Source organism: Heteronotia binoei, chromosome 21, assembly GCF_032191835.1.
Source record: "Heteronotia binoei isolate CCM8104 ecotype False Entrance Well chromosome 21, APGP_CSIRO_Hbin_v1, whole genome shotgun sequence".
NCBI classification, from domain to species: Eukaryota; Metazoa; Chordata; class Lepidosauria; order Squamata; family Gekkonidae; genus Heteronotia; species Heteronotia binoei.
Window position 1 is genome coordinate 123795830 of NC_083243.1, and position 23428 is coordinate 123819257.

The 23428-nt window shown below is 42.1% G+C and overlaps 1 protein-coding gene across 1 annotated transcript in view; it reads left to right on the top strand.

Moving 5' to 3' along the window:
* Positions 1 to 23428, top strand: part of GAS2 (growth arrest specific 2) — a 242727-nt gene that overhangs the window by 15216 nt on the left and 204083 nt on the right. The window contains exon 2 of the mRNA XM_060262743.1: positions 14489 to 14650. Within this exon, the coding sequence (XP_060118726.1) occupies positions 14509 to 14650 (142 nt within the window). The 5' untranslated portion in view covers positions 14489 to 14508. The remainder of the gene's footprint in view (positions 1 to 14488; positions 14651 to 23428) is intronic.

The window sequence follows — 23428 nt, forward strand, 5'->3', positions numbered from 1 at the left end:
TGTTGAAAGACCTGAGTCATATTGAGGGGACAAGAGAGGAGGTCTTAAAACTGATAGACGAATTAAAAACTAATAAGTCACCAGGTCTGGATGGCATACATCCAAGAGTTCTAAAAGAACCCAAAGTTGAACTTGTGGATCTTTTGACAAAAATATGTAATCTTTCATTGAAATCTGTTTCCGTTCCTGAGGACTGGAAGGTAGCAAATGTCACCCCCATCTTTAAAAAGGGTTCCAGAGAAGATTCGGGTAACTACAGGCCAGTCAGTCTTCAATACCGGGAAAGTTGGTAGAAACCATTATCAAGGACAGAATGAGTAGGCACATTGATGAACACGAGTTATTGAGGAAGTCTCAGCATGGGTTCTGTAAGGGAAGATCTTGCCTCACTAACCTGTTACATTTCTTTGAGGAGGTGAACAAACATGTGGACAAAGGAGACCCGATAGATGTTGTTTACCTTGACTTCCAGAAAGCTTTTGATAAAGTTTCTCATCAAAGTCTCCTTAGTAAGCTCGAAAGTCATGGAGTAAAATGCAGTGGAGTTTTTGCAGTGGAGGAAGGTAAGCAGTGGAGTGCCGCAGGGCTCAGTACTGGGTGCCATGCTCTTTAACTTGTTCATAAATGATTTGGAGTTGAGAGTAGGCAGTGAACTGGCCATGTTTGCAGATGACACTAAATTGTTCAGGGTGGTAAGAACCAGAGAGGATTGTGAGGATCTCCAAAGGAATCTGTTGAGCCTGGACGAGTGGGCGTCAATGTGGCAGATGACGTTCAATGTGGCCAAGTGCAAAGTATTGCACATTGGGGCCAAGAATCCCAGCTACAAATACAAGTTGATGGGGTGTGAACTGGCAGAGACTGACCAAGAGAGAGATCTTGGGGTCGTGGTAGATAACTCACTGAAAATGTCAAGACAGTGTGCGATTGCAATAAAAAAGGCCAACGCCATGCTGGGAATTATTAGGAAGGGAATTGAAAACAAATCAACCAGTGTCATAATGCCCCTGTATAAATCGATGGTGTGGTCTCATTTGGAATACTGTGTGCAATTCTGGTCACCGCACCTCAAAAAGGATATTATAGCATTGGAAAAAGTGCAGAAAAGGGCAACTAGAATGATTAAAGGTTTGGAACACTTTCCCTATGAAGAAAGGTTAAAATGCTTAATGCTCTTTAGCTTGGAGAAACTATATATAATAGTTTTGGACACTGTGTGACACAGAGTGTTGGACTGGATGGGCCATTGGCCTGATCCAACATGGCTTCTCTTATGTTCTTATGTTCTTACAGTGAAGATGGTGGCAAAAAATGCATTCAGCTTCTCAGACATTTCCCTATCTTCCTTCAGTAATCCTTTTACCCCTTGGTCATCCAAGGGCCCCACTGCTTCCCTGGTTGGTTTCCTGCTTCTAATATATTTGAAGAAATTTTTTATTGTTGGTCTTTATGTTTTTTGCAATATGCTGCTCATAATCCCTTTTTGTCTGCCTGATCACAGTCTTGCATTTGATTTGCCACAGCCTGTGTTCCCTTTTATTAATCTCACTTGGACTAGCTTTTCACCGCTTAAAGGAGTCCTTCTTACCTATAACAGCTTCCATTACTTTGTTTGTTAACCATGCAGGTATTTTCTTTTACCTGTTTGTGCCTTTCCTTTCAGTTTCCTCTTCACATGCCTCCTCATCTCAGAGAATTTACCCCTTTTAAAGTTAAAAGTGGTTGTGCTGGTCTTTGGGGGCAACTCCCTATTTATACAAATGGTGAAATCAATAACGTTATGGTCACTGCTCCCAAGCGGTGCGATCACTTTTACATCTCTCACCAAATCTTGGGCATTACTTAGGAGCAAATTCAGGATCACCCCACCCCTGGTAGGTTCAGAGACTATCTGCTCCATAGCACAGTCGTTGAGAGCATCTAGAAACTCAATCTCTTTCTCTCGACCAGAACACATATTGACCCAAACAGTCTGTTATAATCACCTATGACATTATGGTCAGTGTTCCCAAGTGGTGTGATCACTTTTACATCTCTCACCAAGTCTTGGGCATTACTTGGGACCAAATCCAGGATTTCCCCACCCCTGGTAGGTTCTGTGACCATCTGCTCCATAGTACAGTCATTAAGAGCATCTAGAAACTCAAATTTCCCTCGACCTGAAGACGTATTGACCTAATCAATCTGCAGGTAGTTAAAATCACCTATTACGACACAGTTTTTACATTTAGCCACTATCTTTAATCCTTCCATCATATTATAATCATCCTCTATCTTTTGATTTGGTGGACGATAACAAACTCAATCTTAGCCTCCCACGACCCATGTACAGAACCTCCATCTTGATTGGATTAAGCTTCAGATGGCTCAGTTGCAGCCAACCAGCCGCTGCTTCCAGCACCCTGGTTAGATGGTCTGGGGTAGAGTCTGGGTGGCCATCCATCAACAGATAGAATGGGTGTCATCTGCATACTGGTTACAACCCAGCCCAACCTGGGCAAGGGGGCGCATATAGATGTTGAACATCATTGGTGAGAGAATAGCTCCCTGAAGTACTATTCTTGGGAACCCTAATGTCTAGCCATATAAAAGTTTTTCACATAGGTAGGGCTGCCAGCCTCCAGGTGGGACTAAAGATCTCCTGGAATTAACATCTCCAGACTACAGAGTTCACTTCCCCTGGGTGGATTCTATTGCATCACATGCTGAACTCCTTCCCCAAACCCTCCTTTTCCTAATATCTACTCCCAAATCTCTAGGAATTTTTCAATCCAGAGTTGTCAAGCTTAAGCAGCAGTCATATGCAGAGTTCTTTCTCAGGAAGGAGTCTTGAATTGAGTCCAGGATGCATGCATACCTTAGTGTTGGGATTAGCAAGTCTGCAACACTTCAGTTAACCCTGTTGTTATTGTTAGTCAACAAGAAGTCACATGTGTTAACTGTAACCTATCTGTTAGCTAGAGAGAAAGCCCCCCCCCCCGAAAGTCTGTAGGAGGTCTTAGTTAAATGACCAGTAATTAAGTGTTGTGATTGGAAATCAATGTATTGCCTATTCTGCATTTTATGGTATCTCTTCCTCCCTTTGTCTAAGTTTGGAGAAGAGAAGCCGTTCCTAGCTTTGTTCTCAAGCCGTAAACATGCAGAAGTTAGTGTCTGTTATTTTATTCCCAGTTTACCCTTCCCTGTAGTTTTAAGTAAAGCAATCATATTCTTTTAAACACACACATGATCTCTGTGTATTCTCTGCTGTGCTACTCATTTCTAACTCTGCTAAATAACTAAATAATATTTTTCTCTAAGAATATCCAACACTTAGAAACAAAGTGTTGTAAAAGTGAACAATAATAATAATAATTAGGAGCAGTTGGCAATGTTAACCTTGGGTGTAGATTCACATCTGTTTACAATAATTATATTTGCTCAACTATATGCTTTGTGGACACAACATAAACCCTAATTTCTGAACATTTCAGCCCCTAAATTGCTGTGATTTCCAGCAAGCTGAAGAAGAAGGGCCAGAGAAATGCTGTTATTCTAAATGACTCTTTATCCTAATGAGGAATAGTGGGGATATTAAAAACTTACATTAACTTTTGTTGAATTCAACTTTGACTTCTGATCCTTTGCTACTCTTTCATTTCCCAAATTGTTGCTGTCTTTCATCATTGTCTTGTATCCATGAAAACAGAGGATAGCCTGCATTTACAGCTGGTGCCCCCTCTGCTTAGTTCACTGTGTTGCTGCTTTTCTGCACTTTTTAGTCACATCATAAAAGCATCATTTGTTTCCAAACTGCCCCACATACCCCGGTAGTATAATAAGGACAGCAGACATGGACATATAATATGATAGGGGTGTAAAATGATCCTCAAAAGCTGTGGAATATATTTACATGTCAAATGTTAAATGTTACCAGTTCAGAATAATTTGTGAGGGTTTCAGAGAGGTAGCCATCAGATTAATTATAGGTCCAGTCAGGGCAATTGGTCAGTCAGATCAGTGAGCTGTTCTTTACCAGAATTTGCTGATGTGCCATAAACCAGCAAGCAGCAGGAACAGGCTTTCTCTCTAAGTGAGAAACACTAATTTAAATAATCATACATTAGAGGGTATCATGACCTGGATGGCCAAGGCTAGCATTAGACCTTGGAAGCTAAGCAGGGTTGGCTCTGGTTAGTATTGGATTGGAGACCACTATGGAAGTCCAGGGTGACTATGAAGAGGTAGCCAATGGCAAACCATCTCTGAATGTCTCTTGCCTTGAAAACCCTATGGGGTCAACATAAATTAGCTGATACTTGAGGGCACTTTCCATCACCACTTTAGAAGGCACACAGCCACATTTGAGCTTCTCTGTCTAGGTAAATGGTTCACAGATGGAGAAGGTTGGACAGATGCAACACTACTATAATGTGATAAGCACAAGCAATTATGATTCATTGAAGGAGAAATTTTGACATATCCAATGCTGTTATGGCGATCCTAGCCAGCTACTGCCCAGTGCTGAACTTGCTGTTCCTTGGTAAGGAGTTGAGAGGGCGGTAGCTGAGCAACTTCAGGTTTTCCTGGATGAATCATCTATCTTGGATCCATTCCAGCATGGTTTCTGCCCTGGCCATGAGACAGGTTGTCCTCATGGATGGCCTCTGCAGACAGCTGGACTGGGGTGGATCAGCACTGCTATTGCTTTTGTTCTGATGGCAGCATTTGACATGGTCAATTATGATCTATTGACCCACTGCCTCAGCGATGTAGGAGTTAGGTGGACTGCCCTACAATGGTTTTCATCCTTCCTCCATGGTTGGGGACAGAGGGTGGCACTCAATAAGATGGTCTCCCAGCAATACCCACTGGAATGTGGAATCTCACAAGGGTTGATCCTCTCACCAGCTCTCCTTAACATGCACCCCCTCACCCAATTGGCGTGGAGGTATAGGCTGGGTTGTCACCACTATGCTGATAGCACCCATCTCTATCTGTTGATGGATGTCCACCTGGACTCCACCCTAGAAAATCTGGACAGGGCCTTGGAAGCTGTGGCTGGGTGATTGAAACTCAGTCCATTGAAAATGGGGTAGGTTTGGGAATCAGACTCCCAGCCCTCGATGAGGCACTGTTGGAGCCTGCACAGAGAGTTAGGAGCCTGGGGTGATCCTGGATACCTCACTTTCTATGGAGGCCCAGGTCACCACAGTTGCCAGGTCTGCCTTTATCATCTTTAGTGGGTCAGGAAACTGGTTCCTTATCTCTCCACCTGGCTACGGTGACCCCTGTGATTCTGTGATTCACTGTACACAGGCTTATCCTTGAACCTGACCCAGAAACTCCAGCTGGTACAAAATGTGGCGACTCACCTGCTGTCTGCAATGCCTATGTGGGCGCATATTCAGTCAGTGCTCTGTCAGTTGCATTGGCTACCAACTGAGTACCAGATCTGTTTCAAGGTGCTGGTATTAACCTTTAAAGCCCTGAGTGGTCTGGGACCAACATATCTAAGGGACTGTCTCTCCCCATATACCCCCCAGAGAGCCTTGTGCTCCACTGATCAACATATTCTGGTTATCCCTGGTCCGAAGGATATCCACTTAACCTCAACCAGCTAGGGCTTTCTCTCTCCTGGCCCCTATCTGGTGGAACATGATCCTGCCTGGTATCAGGACCTTGCAGAACCTATTGAAGTTCTGCAAGGCTTGTAAAACGGAGCTGTTCCACCAGGCTTTGGGTTCAGGTGATGGACACTCAATCATTTGGCCTCCCTGCAAAAAGCTGCCCTATCCATCTGCCCATGTGGAGTACTGGTATTTTATAAGCTTAGTGTGACTCCTGTTACCATCTACCCAGCCCATGGGGTTATACTGTAATATTATGTATACTTCACCATCTTGTAATTGTTTTAATTGTTTTTTAAGAATCTATTGTGCTAACTGGTTTTTAATGTCTATTCAGTTCTGATATTCTGAATAGGAAAGTTGGGACATAAATCCAACAAATAAAATAAAATTTGGAAAAGGTTCTTGCAGGAAGGTTGGGACACAAATCTAACAAATAAAATACTTAAAAAATAAACTGCCTGTCAGGACAAACCCTCAGACCCTTTGATCCAGCAGCAAGGTCCATCTAGGTGGGTTGAGAGGCAGGAAGGTGCAGTTAGGATTGCCTCAGAAACAGGACACTCTTGGCAGTGTCCCTTAAGGGAAGCTAAAAAGATGTGGTGGCTGTCAGCAAGCCTGTATGGGAGAACAATGGTTCTCTGAGCCTAGGTGGATTAAGGTAAGGTGTGTGGGAACAGAGTTTAGGTCAAGGTCCAGGAGGAAGGGAACAGGGAACAGAGTTTAGGTCAAGGTCCAGGAGGAAAGAAGGGGGAATTGAGAGAAGGCTAGCTGGAGAAGAATAAGGATTAGGTTGCAGCATTGTGGTTTTTCTCCTGTGTAATGCACTGCTGCTCTGATGTGGGTGAAGTTAACCACACCTTCAGGGGTGTGGATTGGTGAATAAAGCAAGCTGCATAAAGAAATGGTATCTGGGCTGGTGATGGGTGTGGGTTTGTCTCATGTGACAAATTACAGTAGCAGGTAGGAATGTGAGGTGGGAAGTCCCTGGTTGGAATCTTCCTTTGTCCTTGCTTATCCAGGTGACCTTAGGTGAGCCGCTACCCTCTTAGCTTCATCTGTAATATAGTGGTAATAATAGTAGCCTATCTGAGAGCATTCTTGGAAGGATTTTTGAGCTAATACACATGTAGAGCTTTTTAAAACTCAACAAGACTACATAAATCATAAGTATTATTACTAGGTCCAGAGTCCTTTTTTTTTTTTTTTTTACTATTTATCACACATGAAGCTGCCTTATATTAAATCAGGCCCTTAGTTTATTGAGGTCAATGCTGGCCATTCAGACTGGCAGAATCACTCCAAGACCAGAGGTTGAGGTCTTTCACATAACTTACTCTGTGATCCTTTTAACTGTAGTTGCCAGGGATTGAGTCTAGTACCTTCTGTTTGCCAAGCAAATGTTGTATCACTGAGCCACGTAAGACGACCAATAATTCATCCTGCTTTTCATAGTGGCCAATTGAATGTCTACAGGAGTCCTTGAAGCAAGACATGGAGGTCAGAGCCATCTCCTGTTGTTGCTGTCAACCAGCAATTGGTATTTGAAAGTAATACTACCTCTGAGCATGAAGTTTCCATTTAGCCATCATAGCTAATAGCCATTGGTGGATCTCTTTACCAGGAATTTGCCAGATCCCCTGTCAAAGCTTTTATCCACCCTTCCATCTTGTTCCATTAAGATATGCTTTCATAGCTTGTGCATTCTGAATAATTTTGCAAAGTTGGCCTGCCTTTGGTAGCAGTAAAAAGCCTGAGCAAGAAGTATTTACATAGCTTTTGTGGGTGATTTTGGTGGACATTGCATATCTTACACTTTATTCAAAAAGCAATCTGGAAAGTATTACTTGTTGCTGCTTAGACAAATGAATCCCTCCCAACCATATGTGGCTGTAAGCCACAGTTGATATTGGGGGTTTTTTTTCTTTACTAATTAGTGCCAACAAAAAAAAAATCACAGATAAAAATGGTCATCTGACCTTCTTTGCTTACCCCTAGTGATCACTGACAAACATCAGCAGACAGTTTGAATTACTGGACTGGCAAACTACTGGGCTAAGCTACAATACACAGAAAACTAAATGCACTACTGTTTAGTAGCATAAAAACTTCACTGTTTGGTGAGAGTGAATTGGAAGGAATGTAACCTTCCAACTTGTTGAAACTGTTACATGCCATTAGGTGTACTGTAAACTATCTTGCAATGAATTCTTTATGTAGACAATAAGGCTAAGAATCAGAGATGCCTCATTACTATCCTAGAGGTGGTGGGGGGGGGGGAGAGGCTGCACTGTATAAATAGGAGGTGCATTTTAACTGAGTGTAAACAAAGTCCTGTCTCCAGTGGAAGGTCCTCATGAAGGTGGAGATGTCTGTAACTGAAGAGTAAGACATAGAGGTAAGTGTTCAAGGCATTTATATCCATTTGCTAGACTCCAGGTTCATAGCACCTGCCTATCAGCTTTAACTAAATACCTACATGTGTATTTAAATGTATAACAGTGGTATTCGTGTTAAAATCCATGTGCAGAATCAAATGAATGCACTGTGAAGTTTGATTTTGAAATTCTTCAGGTACTAGTTGAGTTCACAGGGAATTGCACTTGATGAAGTGCTGAAAGACTAAGCTTTGAAAGTTCAAAATGAAAAGAGTTAGTAGTTTTGGAGTGGGGTAGTGGATAGCCTCCAGGAAAGGAATTTGGAAGGATGGAGTTCAGGTCCCTGGATTTCTTTAATTTGATGACCATGGGCCAGTTGTCAGTCTTTTTAGCTTCTTAGGAACATTGGAAGGTAAAAGCAGGTAAAACTGCTTAGATATGCCATGAACTCTTTTCCAAAATGATAGTAACATACAAACTTATGAACTTCAGGAAAATTCAACAGAATTTAATTTTGGGATTAGTTAAAAGGATGTAAGCCAAGCACATCAATGCAAGTGTTGCTGTGTCCATCAACGCAAGTGTTTGGGTAGTTTGGGGATGCCTGCTAGGGCTGAGAATGGTTGATGATCTTTATAGATAGTTTTTAACAAATAAGAGTTCTCACCAAATGCCTCAGGTGAAAGTAGTGTTTTTGGAGTTAAAGATAACATTTTCCAAAGAAAAGAAAAACATGAATATAGGGAAGATGTTTGGTATAAATAAAAGAATAGCAATTTTGTTACAGCATTCTGAAGCATGATATGTCTTGGTGGGTAACAAGGGGCTTTTTATTAACCATTCAGCTTTAGTAATCAGTTTGCCATTTCTGTGTTGAATGATTAAAGCAATGTGAGTGAACATCTGTGATTATATGGCTTTATGATGTCCTACTTTAGCTGCACAGCTAAATGGCTCAAAATCTTATAATTTGAAAGGGAAAAAAGAAAGTCCGTATGCTTCGTATTTTCAATGGTGATGTGTTAATGGAGTATTTCTGCTACTCAGTGACTGATGCATAGAAATATACTTCAGACAAAATGGTTGCAGAAACTCAGCTTTGTACTAGTTGAAACCCAGCTCTCTCTTAAGAACAGGGCTTACATCAACACTGCTGGGAGATCATTGTTGGGATAGCTACCAATAAAGTGCAATCCTAAGTAGAGTTATATTTGTTTAAGCACACTGATTTAGATTGGTGTAACTCAGTTTCAAATTGGGCTCCAGCTTTATTCTTATGTGGAGTTAATCTTAGCCCATTATAATCAATAGGTTTAGACTGGAGTAACTTTGCATAGGATTGCATGGTGTGTATCCTAATTGTATCCATAGTAGATAAAATTGTTAAGATGATCTACCTGATAAATCTTAAAAAGCTAATGGTACATGGTATGGAAAAAGCTGATTTTTCAGACATTGTTCAGCTGAAGTGGCATCACATTTTGATTTAATTTGATTTATTCAATTTTTAACCCGCCCTTCCCATGAATGGGCTCAGATGAAAATGACTATGCTAGTCAGTGGGGTATAGCACAGCCCTGTGAAGGTTTAATTCATTATAAAAAATTGCCAGTTGGATACTTGAAAATATTTAGATTTTAAAATGTCATCATTTTACATTATGCAGCCCTATTTATTCTCTTTCTCTTTGCACATTCAGAAACACCTCATTCACATCACACAGGACTTTTCTACTGGGGTCTATTAGGATTATTCTTTTATCAAAGGCTCTTTCCTCTGCTGTGTTTCTGGATGCTCCTGTATTGTGGATGAAATAAACATTTTCTGATTCACTTATAAATATAATAAAATAAATAAAAATTGTTTTAATATTTTAATGATGTTTTATTTTAATAATTTAAATTGTTATTAAATTGTTGACTGTTGTTAGCCACCCTGAGCCTGACAGGAAAGGGCAGGATATAAATATAATTAAATAAATAAATAAATTTATGTAATAGAGACATTGTTCTGAGCAGGTAGTCCATGGATTAGGAATTAAATCTGGCCCACTCTCCCCAAACTAAAACAAACCATCCCCCTGGTGTGAGAGAATTCTTAGACAACAACATAGAATTCAATAGAGGATGGAGAGATCTTTGCAGGATGAACTATGACTTCTAGGCCTTCTGCTGTCCAGTTTTGCTATAAACAGTTTAAAGAACCATTATGCGTCATAATTATGTGCTGAAAGTCATTTTTCAGTAGGTTTGCAGATATGTCATTTAAAAAAAGTTTTACCTTGACTGTTCTTGCAAAGCATCACACTAGCCCAGAAATAAACAGATTTCCTGTTTTTATGTGTTCTTGATAGAGGATGTTTCTTTTTTCATGCATTTAAATTCAATGCGCTCCTTATTTAGAGATTTTTAATCCAGCGACTCTGTTTCTTTAATCAGGCTGCAATCAGCCTTACTAAGGACAAACTCTTGCAACCTCAGAGTTTGTAATCTTACACTGACTTTTTGGGGAGTGTGCCTGGACACAGTGGGACTTCCTTATGAGTAAAATATCTAGGATACGGCTGCATGTATCACTGTAGTGGTTTCCTAGTGAGTGCGGCGAGCAGCTTCAGATTGTCAGTTGCACTGAATGAATGGTTTGGTGCAAAACTATCTTTTAAAAATTGGTTTTTTTACTTCGCTTTAAAATCCATAATTAAGATTTTCTTAAATTCTCAGAAACAGATGCGGAACATTACCTTCAGTTTCTTTGCTGCACTGGGAGCACTCTACTATTCACATTTTCATTTTCTTCAAAGCTGGGGATAGTCTTATCAACTGAGAGGTGCTCTTAGTTCCCTGCAATCATTTGGCAGTCATTCAGGTCATGCTGTTGCCTACAAAGAAACCTGGAGAAAGAGGCAATGCCACCTCTTACTGTTCCTTTGGGAAAGGCTATTGGCTTCCTGTGTAATGCCATCTGCTCAGAGTCATGTAATATGCTAGAATATTAGAATCTTCCTGTTTCAAACTGACAGATCATGGACCCTGCACATTGACTGGGAGAACATCCAAGTCCTCACTTGATGGACACTTCTGAATCAATCTCAACATTCTCATTTAATTTCATTCTAGTTTTCTTGCCTAAGCATATTGCTTTAGCTGTAGGTTGCATTTGACAATAATTGGTGTGCTAATGTATACCAGTGGCAATCTACAGCTATGATTTTAGTTTTAGATTTAAGAGATTTTCTATGAGTTAAACAGTGTAAATACATTTTAGCCATGTGCAGGTATTCTTATTGCATGGAGGGGAGAGTGAACATGAGCATGATGGCCCCGTCCCCATGCAATTGCTAAGTGGTCTACGTGGGACAAATGCAGAGAAGTGCCCACATGCCTATCCTTTCCCCATGATAAGCACCATTTCAAAACCAGCACTGCTGATCATGGGGATGGAGTGTATAGAGGGACACTTCTTCTACATTTTTACCCCATGCAGACTCCTTGGCAATTGTGTGGAGGTAGAGGGTAGGGCTGTACCCTCATACTTGCTCTCTCTCCCCACAGACTGTGTGCTCATGTGATCAGGACTTCTGGATAGGGCTTATTTCTCCAGGGGGAGGGAAAGGCAGTAGATAGTGGCTTTCCAAAAGAGAAATGATGTTAGACATCAAGTTGCCAGGGCTGCTTCAGGGGCAACCCAAGGGTGTCAATAAGGAAGGAAGGAAGAGGCATGATGTGCATATACCACAGCCCAAGTTTTGGCAATGCCAGTGGAACTCATCTTCTTACAGCCTGCTTCTCTTTGCATGGACAGAAGTGATTCTCCTCACCTTGCAGAGTTGTCCTGTTACTCTTCTGCCAGACAAACTCCAGAAACACTGGCAGCACCACTGGGGCTCATCTCCCAGCTGATGGTATAACAGAAGGTGAGAGGCTTCCCACTGTTGCCTCCCCACCAATGCATTTCAAGTTCCAGAGCTGAAGGCAGAGTTGTAAGGAGCACTGAAGAGGTTCATCTTATTTCCATTCACCGCTGGCATGAAAGAATCCCATGGCCATAGCTTGCATCCTACATTGTCTCCCAGACCTATACTATTGCCATCCTTCATGGCACAACAAAACACTATGAGCCAGTCCTTTAGGGCAGGGGTGGCCAACGGTAGCTCTCCAGATGTTTTTTTGCCTACAACTCCCATCAGCCCCAAACATTGGCCATGCTGGCTGGGGCTGATGGGAGTTGTAGGCAAAAAAAATCTGGAGAGCTACCATTGGCCACCCCTGCTATAGGTTGCTTTCTCATCAGTGTGTTTATGGTGCACTTGAGCTGCATTGCTGGTTTTATGGTTCCCTATCAAGAAACAGCCATTTAACACAGCTATTTGGTCCTTCATCTTAACTTCTTTAAGACAACTAATTAGTATTTTTGTGGACATTGGTAACCATTATTAGTGTTAACGATCTGGGCTATTAGAATACTACAAGTGTTGTCATGTTTCTATACCTTGGGGAAGAGGGCTTTCTTGTGTCTTAATGTTGCTAAGAAAATGATATGCTAGTTTTAGCAAAAGGGAAAAAAATTAAAAGAAAAGGCAAGAGCTTGCTTTTTTTAATTAGAAAGGATGATCAGCAAAGCTCTCTGCACTTTTTCAGCAGCTTCTCCTTTCTAACAGCCAGTGGATGCATATTCAGCCAATGGATGCTTCATGTTTTTTTGGAGAATAGGGTTGCCAACTCTAACTCAAAAAATACCTGGGGACTTTGGGGCTGGGAGACTTTGGGGGTGGAGCCAGGAAACTTTCCCATTCCCTGAAATAAATAAATAAAAATACAGCAATGCAGTTCCCCTGAATACAGTCTTCACTTCCTCATCCCCCAGCAGCTGGCTTAACTTCCTCCCCGCTGCCTCCCCCTCCTCTCTCTCTCTCTCTCTCTCACACACACACAGCAGCCAAAATAAACACAGTTTGGAAGCACACACTTTGTGGTCTCATTGGGGCAATTTACTCACCAAGGGAGTTGTTGAATGCTGTATACTCAACCAAGTTCTTCAGACTAACACAGAGAAACCAGAGGTTCTCTCTATTTTACTGTGCAAATGACTTCTGAATTGACTGTAAAACAAACTGAGGGAGGGGGTTACTTCCTTTCTTTTTCTCACAAAGCCACATTGTTCTGCAGGCTCACCCCACCTCCCTTCAGCCTGGCTGCTACAGATTTAAGGCACACACACTTTTCAAAAAGCAAGCCCTTCCCAAGCCTTCAGGGGTGGAAAGGCACATGGTAGCTGTGGGGGCAGGGCTTCCCTCCGTCAGCCAGCTGACTGGGGGCTGAATGGAGCCTGCAAAATCCCCCACTGGGACCTGGAGATTGGCAAGTCTACTGGAGAAGTGCTTCTGTTGGCTTCTTCCTTCCATTTCCTACCTGCAGTTCTTTGTTCCCTAACAAGTGGTCTAATGTTCAAACACTTTTGAAGTCAATTTGGGTAAAGCTATTGGATGTGAAAACCCATTCGTAACCCAGTTGCTGATGTGTTTGCCAATATCTGTGGGTATGTGTATGTGTGAGTGTATCTAATGATACAGAGCTATGGCCCTGCCCTTCCTTTTACTGACAGAAACCAAGGCTTGAAGGCTGTGTGGTTGCCTAAAAACATCTACAGATGACATTTTTTTAAAGCTGCAGGCATTCTTTCTGTTATTTTGGGAGAGTTTTCTATAAGATTTTCAATTTTTTTCCTGCAGACTTGGGACATTTCTCATGTTTGTAGAAAAATCTGTCTTCTCTGTTTAGGCTCTTGTCTCTGGGTTTAAGTATCCCAGATTTGGCCACATTGAGAATAAGGTACATTGAAGTTACATTAGCATATAGTATTCACATATCTGTCTGTGTATCTGTATATCTTTGTTTTATGTATGTATATATAGATACCTGGCAGGGAAATCTTAAACTAATCACACAGTGGAATGGCAAGAGGCTGATAAGTGGTTTACCACTGTTTTATAAACATAATGGAAGGAAGGTACAGAGTTAAGCACTCTGAAGACCCAGAATGATCTTTTCTATATACTGCCTCAGTTTGATAGCACTGAGTTGTTTCAAGAATGGCCCAGGATCATTTTTAAATATGACAGTGTCACATCTCCAGATGTCCATGAACAACTATGTTAATAGGACATCTCCCAGTTATCACAATTTCAGTTCAATAACCTCTTAACCTAATCACTTCTTTTATATTTGTATTTTGAATGCCTGCTCACAAAGATTTATGACAACATGTGTGTTAGGGTGAGTACAATCACATACACCAATTTTAGATCACCACTAGCCAAAAGTCTGTTTGAGAAATAAACTCCTGAAAACCATCATGAATGTTATTTTTATGAAGTAAACATCTGTTTGTTTAGCATCTTACATCCTGTGCTTGTGTTGAATTTGAACCATGAGCACCTAACATCATAATACAAATGCAAACATGTATGCAGAATACTAACATTTTTTTTCTTCCACAAAACAGGAAGCACCAGTGTATAAAGGATGTGCACTGCCCTTAGCCCAAAGGCCCGAGGCCCTGGCCTCTCTGATATGCATCAGTATAGTCAGTGGCTGGCCAGTAGACATGAGGCAAACCTATTACCAATGAAGGAGGACTTGGCTTTGTGGCTGACAAACCTGTTGGGTAAGATTATTTTTCTACACTGTTAATTATTTCCAGAGCTTCCTGGGTACCAGTTATAATTCAGGTTTTGTTTCCTAAATCAGAACTGAAAAGGCCTATTTCACATCAACAATTAACCTCCTTGGTTCTATCTTGCCTCCTGTCCTATTAAATATGTTAGGTGAAATCATTGCAACAGCCTTCACATAAGTGTACTCCCAGCAAAATTAACAGAAGTTTTGGTGTGGTGAAATTGTGCCATTTTCTGGGTTTTGTTGCAGTTTATTATGTGCAGGTATTCTGTAAGCTGTGTGTCTGTTCTGTGGCGGTGACAGTAATGAAGTGGGCTCAGTCCTCTGCCACCATTGCACTCATGGGATGCTGTCTAGTGGAGCTTTCCCAGATGGTGAGGAGTCTTGCATTTCAGGCTCCTGAGAATTTAGACCCAGAGAATTCATAGGCTTGCAGTGACTCCAGGCAGTTTGGTCTCAGGATGCCACTGGAGTGCAAGCTAGTTCCAGATGTATGGATGGTATTTAACTGGTTAGATCTGAGGAAGTAGACAAGTTGCAGCCATGTGTGCAGCAGACCACCATGTCTGTCCTCAACCCTTGTACCCACTAGCTGATAGTTGTGTTCTGGTTTGGGTTTGTAGAGTGGGTCCAGGAAGTTATAAATGTCTCCTTGATGTAGGAGCTGGTGCCAGCCATCCTGAAAGAAGAATCTCTGGACCTGAAATATTTAAATAACTAGTGCATTTAGTGGTTAATATTTCATTACTGGGCAAGGTATTCAAGTATGCTGTGAACATACAACTGAGGGTGGTTTTGGAGGAAATGGATTGTGTGGTCTCCTTTCACTCTGGATTCAGGTCTGGGTTTGGCATCAAAATGGCCTCAATTGACTGAAACCTGACTGATCATTTTTGCTGGAAGAGTAATTGGGTGAGGGAATGTTCCCTGCTTGTTCTCCTGGTCCTAGAGGGGGGTTACACACCTTCTGAAAGAGAAAATTGGGAGCCTGGAGGTTCTGGTTAGCTTATTACAATGGACTTTACATAAAGTTGTTTTTGAAGATGGTCCAGAAACTTCAGTTAGTTCAAAATGAAGCAGCCAGATTGTTACTATGTTATTGTTATGCTTGTGCTGAAAGATGTGTACTGGCTGCCTGTCTTTTTACCAGGTACAATTCAAAAGCCTTTTTCTTCCATTTAAAGCCCTAAATAGTTTACTTTCCTACCTTCCTACTTATCTACTGGTAGTGTGTGCAGAACAGCCAAGTGAACCACTTGCCTTTTGTTGCCAAGCAGCTCACCAGATGGTGCACTACCAGGGGGTTGACACTCTAGTGTTTGGGCAAAACTCTGCTTTGTAGCCAATTTTACCATAGAGTTTTGCCCCAAAACTAAAGCAGCACTGTGCAACATGATAACATTGCTTTCAGGTGACATCATCACATGGCCTTTGGGCCAGTTGGGGGTGGGATTCCCCCCCGCCAGCCAGCTGGTCAGCAGTGGGAAAACACCCCCCCCCCCCAAGAGTGGGGATTCCCCTGCCCCCAGCAACCCTATGCACTACAGGGTCTGAACAAGGTTGCCTCAAATGTTTTCTTTCTCTTCCACTTCTTGGTAGTGGTTACCAGCAAGCACATCAGCTTTTTTCCTTCCATGCCTGATATTCAACACAGATCTGCTTTGGTCCACATGTACTACTTTTATATTATAAGGCAAACTCAATGTGTCTACCAAAATAGTCTTTATGTTTCATGCATATGCATAACTTCAGACTGTATGAAACATATGTAGCGCTAGCATGAGGTGCTGACAGATATGGATTTTTCTGCCTCTCCATAGCTGCCATCCATGGTACCAAAGAAACAATGTGAAGGGTCAAGGGTTCAATGTGGACTAAAGTCATTAAAAAAAAGGAGTGGCTGCAGTGAGGAGGAGGAAGTGGTTTAGACTGCCCTTTCTGCTTCTTGTATCATCAGAGCCTCTACTGTCATCAAGCATTCTTACACCAGTAAAAAGCAGGCACAGGATCATACTAAGCATGTTTTCCATTTTTCACTGAAACATGAATATTTAAAATCTCTTTAAGCTTTTCATTTCCATTTGATGTAATTGTCAAGATCTTTGTATTTCAGTCTCCAAAATGGCACATATTTTGGCAGACTTTAAGAGTGCAGCGTGGTGAAGATTTTACTGTCTCAAGGTCAGATACCATTTTGATTCCTGGCAATAGTGTTGTAAATGCCACTCTGCCACCTACAGACTCTTGCTGCTCTGCCATCTGTGAGGAGAACCAGATATTATCACTAATTTGCTTCATTTCTTCCTGGTGTATCTTCAGTAACACCTGCCTAATTTCAAAGGATAAGTGCACACAGAGTAGGGCCTCTCTAGAAGACCTTAATTCAGAGGTGGGCATTTAAGGGCAGGCTTTTCTTTATGTACCTTGGTCTATTTGGGGCTATGAGGTGATGACTGGTACCTTGAATTGTACCCTGAAGGAGATCTTTCAAACCTCCTAAGATGTAATTCTTTATAATTTACTCGACCCTCGGAGATATAAAGGGCCAGGGGGGGAAAAGCCCCCCCCCCCATTTTTCCAAGTTACAAATGATTTATGTTATAATAGATCAGTAAAAGAAGTTTAGGTTTAATAGGAAAGTAAGTATTGCATATATTCTATCCCATCCCCCTTTCCCATTTTTTTCCTGGGGGGAAATTGTTGTTTTTTCCTGTAGCTTCAAAATTTCAAGAAATTTTACATCTCTCCCTGACAACTTCCAGTAATCTAGATGCTTTCTTTTGCACTAACTGAAACTTCCAAACAGGGCGGTCCATAATCTAGTCTTGAAAAGCTGTGGCCTGGATAGCCCAGGTTAGCTTGATCTCTTCAGATCTTGGAAGATAAACAGGGTTGGCCCTGGCTAGTATATGGATGGGAGTACCCAAGGAATACCAGGAGCATGACATGGAGGCAGGCAATGTTAAACCACCTCTAAACATCCCTTGCCTAGTAAACCACACGTGTTAGCCATAAGACAGCTGTGACTTGAGAGTAAAAAAAAAAAAGGTCTGGATAAGTATGGGTAATCAAGGCTGTATTGCAAGATTCAGCCTCAACAGATAATTGCTTTCAGCTGAAGCTATAGTATCCTGAGATAGAAATGAGAAGAACCCTACAAATTAAAACACAGGATGAAACCCAGACCCCATTACCTTACTTTTTAAACTTCCTCTCTTTAAGGCACTCTTTGCACATTGATTTGCTATCTGAGAAACCCTTATACATTTGCCATAGAGCCTCTGCATGCTGCAGAGCACCTGGTGTTTCAGTTCTTGGTCTGGGTTTTAGTTCATGTGTGCTCTCATCTTCTTTTCCTTGGCAACTGACCATGGCCTAGAAAACAGCCAAAATTTCACTGTGACTGCATTGCTGGGAACCATCACTTTGGCTGGATAAGTTAACTGTTGTTGAAGCTTCCATATATTTCCACCCTTTCAATATTCGCACATGTGGATCTCTGTGAGATGAGAGAAAAAAGGACTGCTTTTAGGCAAACTCTGATGATGTGGGAATAGGGCTGTCAGGTCCTATCTTGCTGCCGGCAGAGGGATCCTGGAGCTGCCCCAGGAGTCTTCTGCCATGGACGCTTTGCATGCAGGGCATGATGACATCACCAGGAAGTGATGTTATTGCATCTCTGACATAGCATGCATCACTCTAGGTTGGGGGCAAAAACTATGAGTTTTTTCCTACAAAACCACAGGGTTTGCCCCCAAACCAGAGCACTGTTGTGTGACTCCGTGTTTGGGGGTAGGATTTTCCTCACTTGCCAACTGGCTGGCAGCAGATTAGAGCCCCAAAGACCTGCGGATCCCCTGGTTGGACTGGGGGTCTGACAATATGAGAAGGTTTCATGGTCTGGGAAAGATCCATTCTGCTGGTCGGTGAGACATGTATCTGCTGGTTGGTGAAACATGTTTGTATCAAAGGCCTTGCCCTGAGTTTTAACTGAACGTTATTTATTGAATTTGATCATGTTTATGGGGAACCACAGGATATGTAGGAACATGAAAACTATTCTGTTTGTTGAAGCAAACAATGGCTTTGCTTCTAGCTGGTAATAATGAGTGGAATGTGTAAAATACCCTTTTTGTAAGCAGTTTTTATTAATACTCTTCTACCTAATCCTTCAGCATAAACACTCCCTTGTCATGGCCCACCGCAAGGTACAACAATATCATTTTCTGGGTGAGAAACTGAGACAAAGCAAGGCAACAATTTATTTGATGCAAACATGAACACCCATTAAAGTCTTCGGTGGGTCCTCCAATTATACAGAAAATGAAATTAAAAACCAAATATCCTCTTTCATAGGATATCTTCTTTTATAGTTTCTTCACATGTTATAGTTTAATGCAGAGGATGACTACTGTTGATGTGGATTGAAAAGAAGTACAGATGTTTTGTTAGAAGAAATAATGCACACACCTAGCAGTTCAAAGTTCTGGGACTACCTTAGGAGGTCTGCAAGGCCAACTTTGTGTTGTGACACATTCATTGTGACACATTAGCTGGGCCTGGATCATGACAAGATGGGCGGGGGGGAGCACTTATGATTTGCAAAAGCCTTGTCTGTATAATTAGAAGTCCTGTATAATTTGCTCCCTTTTCAGAGTACAATTGACATTAGCTTTAGGAGTAATATCAGAGTTTTGTAGACTGAGCATTAAACATGGAGTTTTAATATTAAATGAGAAATTCATACTGGTCACTCAGAGAGCAAGGAAAAGCCTTATCTGCTTCCATATGGACAAGGGCAAGCATGAAAACAGTAAGAAAATTCTCAGAGATGTAGATAATGAAATGCCATAAGATCATTGTCTGTAAAGATTCATAGCTATGGTTGCCAGGTCCAACTCAAGTAATATCAGGGGACTTGGTGGGGTGGAGCCAGGAGACTTTCCCAATCCTTAAATGAATAAATAAAAATACAGCAGTACAGTTTCCTGAATACAGTCTTCATTTCCTCTTTCTCTTTTTTTGCCTATCCTGGCAACTGCGCTTTCATTAAGTGAAAGTGAAATTTGTCATACTCCCACAAGTTCCCTTGTCAGGCTTTGGAAGCATTTCCAAGCATGGCTTTTTAAAGGGATGCACACACACACACTCACAAAGCAGCCAAAATAAACACAGTTTGCAAGCCCACACTTTTGTGTGATCTCACTGGGGCAATTTACTCATGGGAGTTGCTGAACATAGCCATCTAATATATTTCAGCCAGCTTCTTCAGACAGGAACAAGAAAGGAGAGCAGCCAGGGAGTAGAGTTTTTCTCCATCCCATAATCAGGTTCTAGCTAACTCTTTCCTATCCATTTTACTATAGAAACAACTTCTGAAGTGAATGCAAAGCAAAGGGAGTCTGCTCTCTGCCTTTCTCACACCCTCACACATTTGTGGCTCTGCCTCCTCCCCCAGCCTTCTGCTTTCCTGCTGCTGAGATTTAAAGGAACACACATGTTCCAAAACACAAGCAGTTGCAAGTGTCTTCTAAGCCTGCCAAGGATTAAAGGCACATGGTGACTGTTGGATCAGGGCTTTCCCCCACCGCCCAGCTGACTGGCAGTGGGGAGGAGCCTGCAAATCTGCAGGGGGGCGGAGGGATTCTCCCCTGGGACCTGGGAACTGGAAAGCCTATTCATAGCATGCGGTATATTTGAAGAGGCTATCTTTGCTTTTCACTGTGAAGCAATATGGTGGCTTAAGGAAATGATTTCACACATATGGAACAAGATGTATCTCTCTGTTGGTGTATGCCTGCCTGATTTTGGTATGAATGTGTGTTGAGTTTTTACCTCCCAAATTGCTAGAGCATCCGGGGAAAACCATAGACTTTTTCTGGAAATGCCTAGAGCGGCTGGCGCACAGTGGCACTGCCGGGATGACGTCACTTCCAGGTGATGTCATCACACCACACGTTCATTGCTCACGCAAAAAACGTCCCCTGACAGAGGCCGCAGGGGACTTGGCAACCCTACATGCAGCAGCTGGCTGGTGTGTGCCTTGCATGATTTTTCCAAGGCTGACTACTTGCTGTTGTTCAACAACAGCTACCCCACAAAAGCCAGTGCTGTGTAGTGCTTAGAATTTCAGCCTAGGATCAGAGAAACCCAGGTTCAAATGTCCGGACTGCTATGTGAGTTCATTGGGTGACCTTGTTCAGTCACACACAGCCTATTCCACCTCACAGGTTGTAATGAGGACAAAATGGAGGAGAGGAGAATTATATAAGTTGCTTTGAGTCCTTATTGTGGAAAAAAAGTGGGGTATAAATAGAGTTAAGAGCCCCGTGGCGCAGAGTGGTAAAGCTGCAATACTGCAGTTGAAGCCCTTTGCTCACAACCTGAGTTCGATCGCAGTGGAAGCTGGTTCAGGTAGCCGGCTCCAGGTTGACTCAGCTTTACATCCTTCTGAGGTCCATAAAATGAGTACCCAGCTTGCTGTGGGGAAAGTGTAGATGTCTGGGGAAGGCAATGGCATACCACCCTATAAAAAGTCTGCCGTAAAAATGTTGTGGAAGCAACATCATCCCAGAGTCGAAAATGACTGGTGGTTGCACAGGGGGACTAGATAGAGTTGCCAGGTCCAACTCAGGAAATATCTGTGGACTTTGGAGTGGAGCTGGGAACTTTGGAGGTGGAGCCAGGAGCAAGGTTGTGACAAGCACAATTGAACTCCAAAGGGAGTTCTGGCCATCACATTTAAAGGGACCACACACATTTTAAATGCCTTCCCTCTATTGGAAATAATGGAGGATGGGGGCACCTTCTTTGGGGGCTCATAGAATTGGACCCCTGGTCCAGTCTTTTTGAAACTTGGGAGGTTTTTTGTGAGGAGATGCATCAGATGCATTGCTTCTACCTCAAAAAAACAGCACCCCCAGAGCCCCAAATATCCATGGATTGATTCTCCGTTGTATCCTATGGGGACTGGTCTCCATGGGGTATAATGGAGTGCCCAGCAAACATTCAAAACTCCCCCCCCCTTCTGATAACCCTGAAGTTTGGGAAGGCCTCCAAACCAGGGGATCTCCTGCCCCTAACTGGGGATTGGCAACCCTAGATAAATGAAGAAAATCAATAACATAGTTGAAGATAGGGGCAGATAAAAGGTAGGCTAGTTGGGAGGTGATAAAAGGAGAGAAGGAAGCAGGGAAAGATAAAGATATGGGGGTTGCCAGAAAAAGGGAAATAGGAACTGTGTGGAGTGGGATGCAGGGGAAAATGAGGTGCCCTGAACAAGTCCTTGTGGATTCTACACCATGCAACTAAGGCTTACCTAACAGCTGGTACTGCACAACTCTACCAGAGTTTTCTCAGGAAGGCTGCCAGGAATAGACAAAAAACTGAAGATGCAGGCGAAATAAAGTTAGGCTGGTTGATTGGTGGGAAGGAGGTAGGAAAAGGGAAGAAACCATGGGAGCTATCAGGAAGGGGAAAGAGGGAATAGTGGGTTCCCTGCTTCTCGATATAGCTAATTCTCAACATGGTCAAATTTGTGGTTACTTAATCCTGAGACTAAACCCATGTATAGACAAGACAGATCTTTCTTCAAAACTGAAAAAAACAGATTTGCAGAAAAATCTAAAATCTTTATAAAAAATCTTTTAAAAAATCTAAAATCTTTATAAAAAATCTTTTAAAAAATCTAAAATCTTTAAAAAACGAAATCTTTAAAAAATAAAAAAAATCTTTTTGAAAAAACACTGAGGGGTTAAAAAAACACAAATAAAGAAGCGATGCCTGTAGCTTTAAGAAACATATACCCTCCATGGCTATGGCTAGGCTGTTCTGGGACTTTAAAAGGTGCTGGCAGGGGGATGTGCACCTCAGGCTGCCACAATTAGGCCCTTGCAGCATTTTAAAATTGCTTTAAAATAGGCCACCCACAGGTCAGACAGTGGATGTTATCATGTCTAGTATGGCCTTAACATAAGAAGAGCCCTGATGGAACAGGGCCATCAGGTCTAGCATCCTGTCTTATACAGTGGCAAATCAGTTCCTCTGGATGGCAAAAACAGGGCAAAAAGACTGAGGCTTTCCTCTGATGTTTCCTGTTGGCTCTGGGATTCAGAGACTTGGTGCCACTGAATGCGGAGGTTCCCCTCAGTCACCATAGCTAGTATCCACTGATAGACTTATCCTCCATAAATCTATCTAATTCCTTTCTAAAGTTGTTTATTCCTGTGACAATCACTACATCCTCTGGCAGTGAATTCCACATTTTTTCACTCTCTGTGTAAAATAGTATTTCCTTTTATCTGTCCTAACCTACTGCCCATCAGTTTCATTGGGTGCCCTCAAGTTCTACCTCTCTCCACCCTATGTATAATTTTATAAACCTCTATCATGTCCCCCATTAGTCATCCCTTTTCTAAACTGAAAAGTCCCAGACTCTTCAGTCTTTCCTCATAGGGAAGGTGCTCCTTCCCACTAATCCTAATGGTTGCCCTCCTCTGTACTTTCTCCAGCTCTGCAATGTCTTTTTGGAGATACAATGATTAGAACTGTCCACAGTATTCCAAATGAGGCCTGGCCATAGATCTATACAGGGGCATTACAATATTAGCTGTTTTATTCTCAGTCACTTTCCTAATAATCCCTAACACAGAGTTTGCTTTTTTCACCATTCCAGTGCAATTGGTTGACACTTTCATTGAGTTATTCACTATGACCCCAAGATCTTTTTCCTTTTCAGTCTGAGCAAATTCATACAGCATTAGCCTAT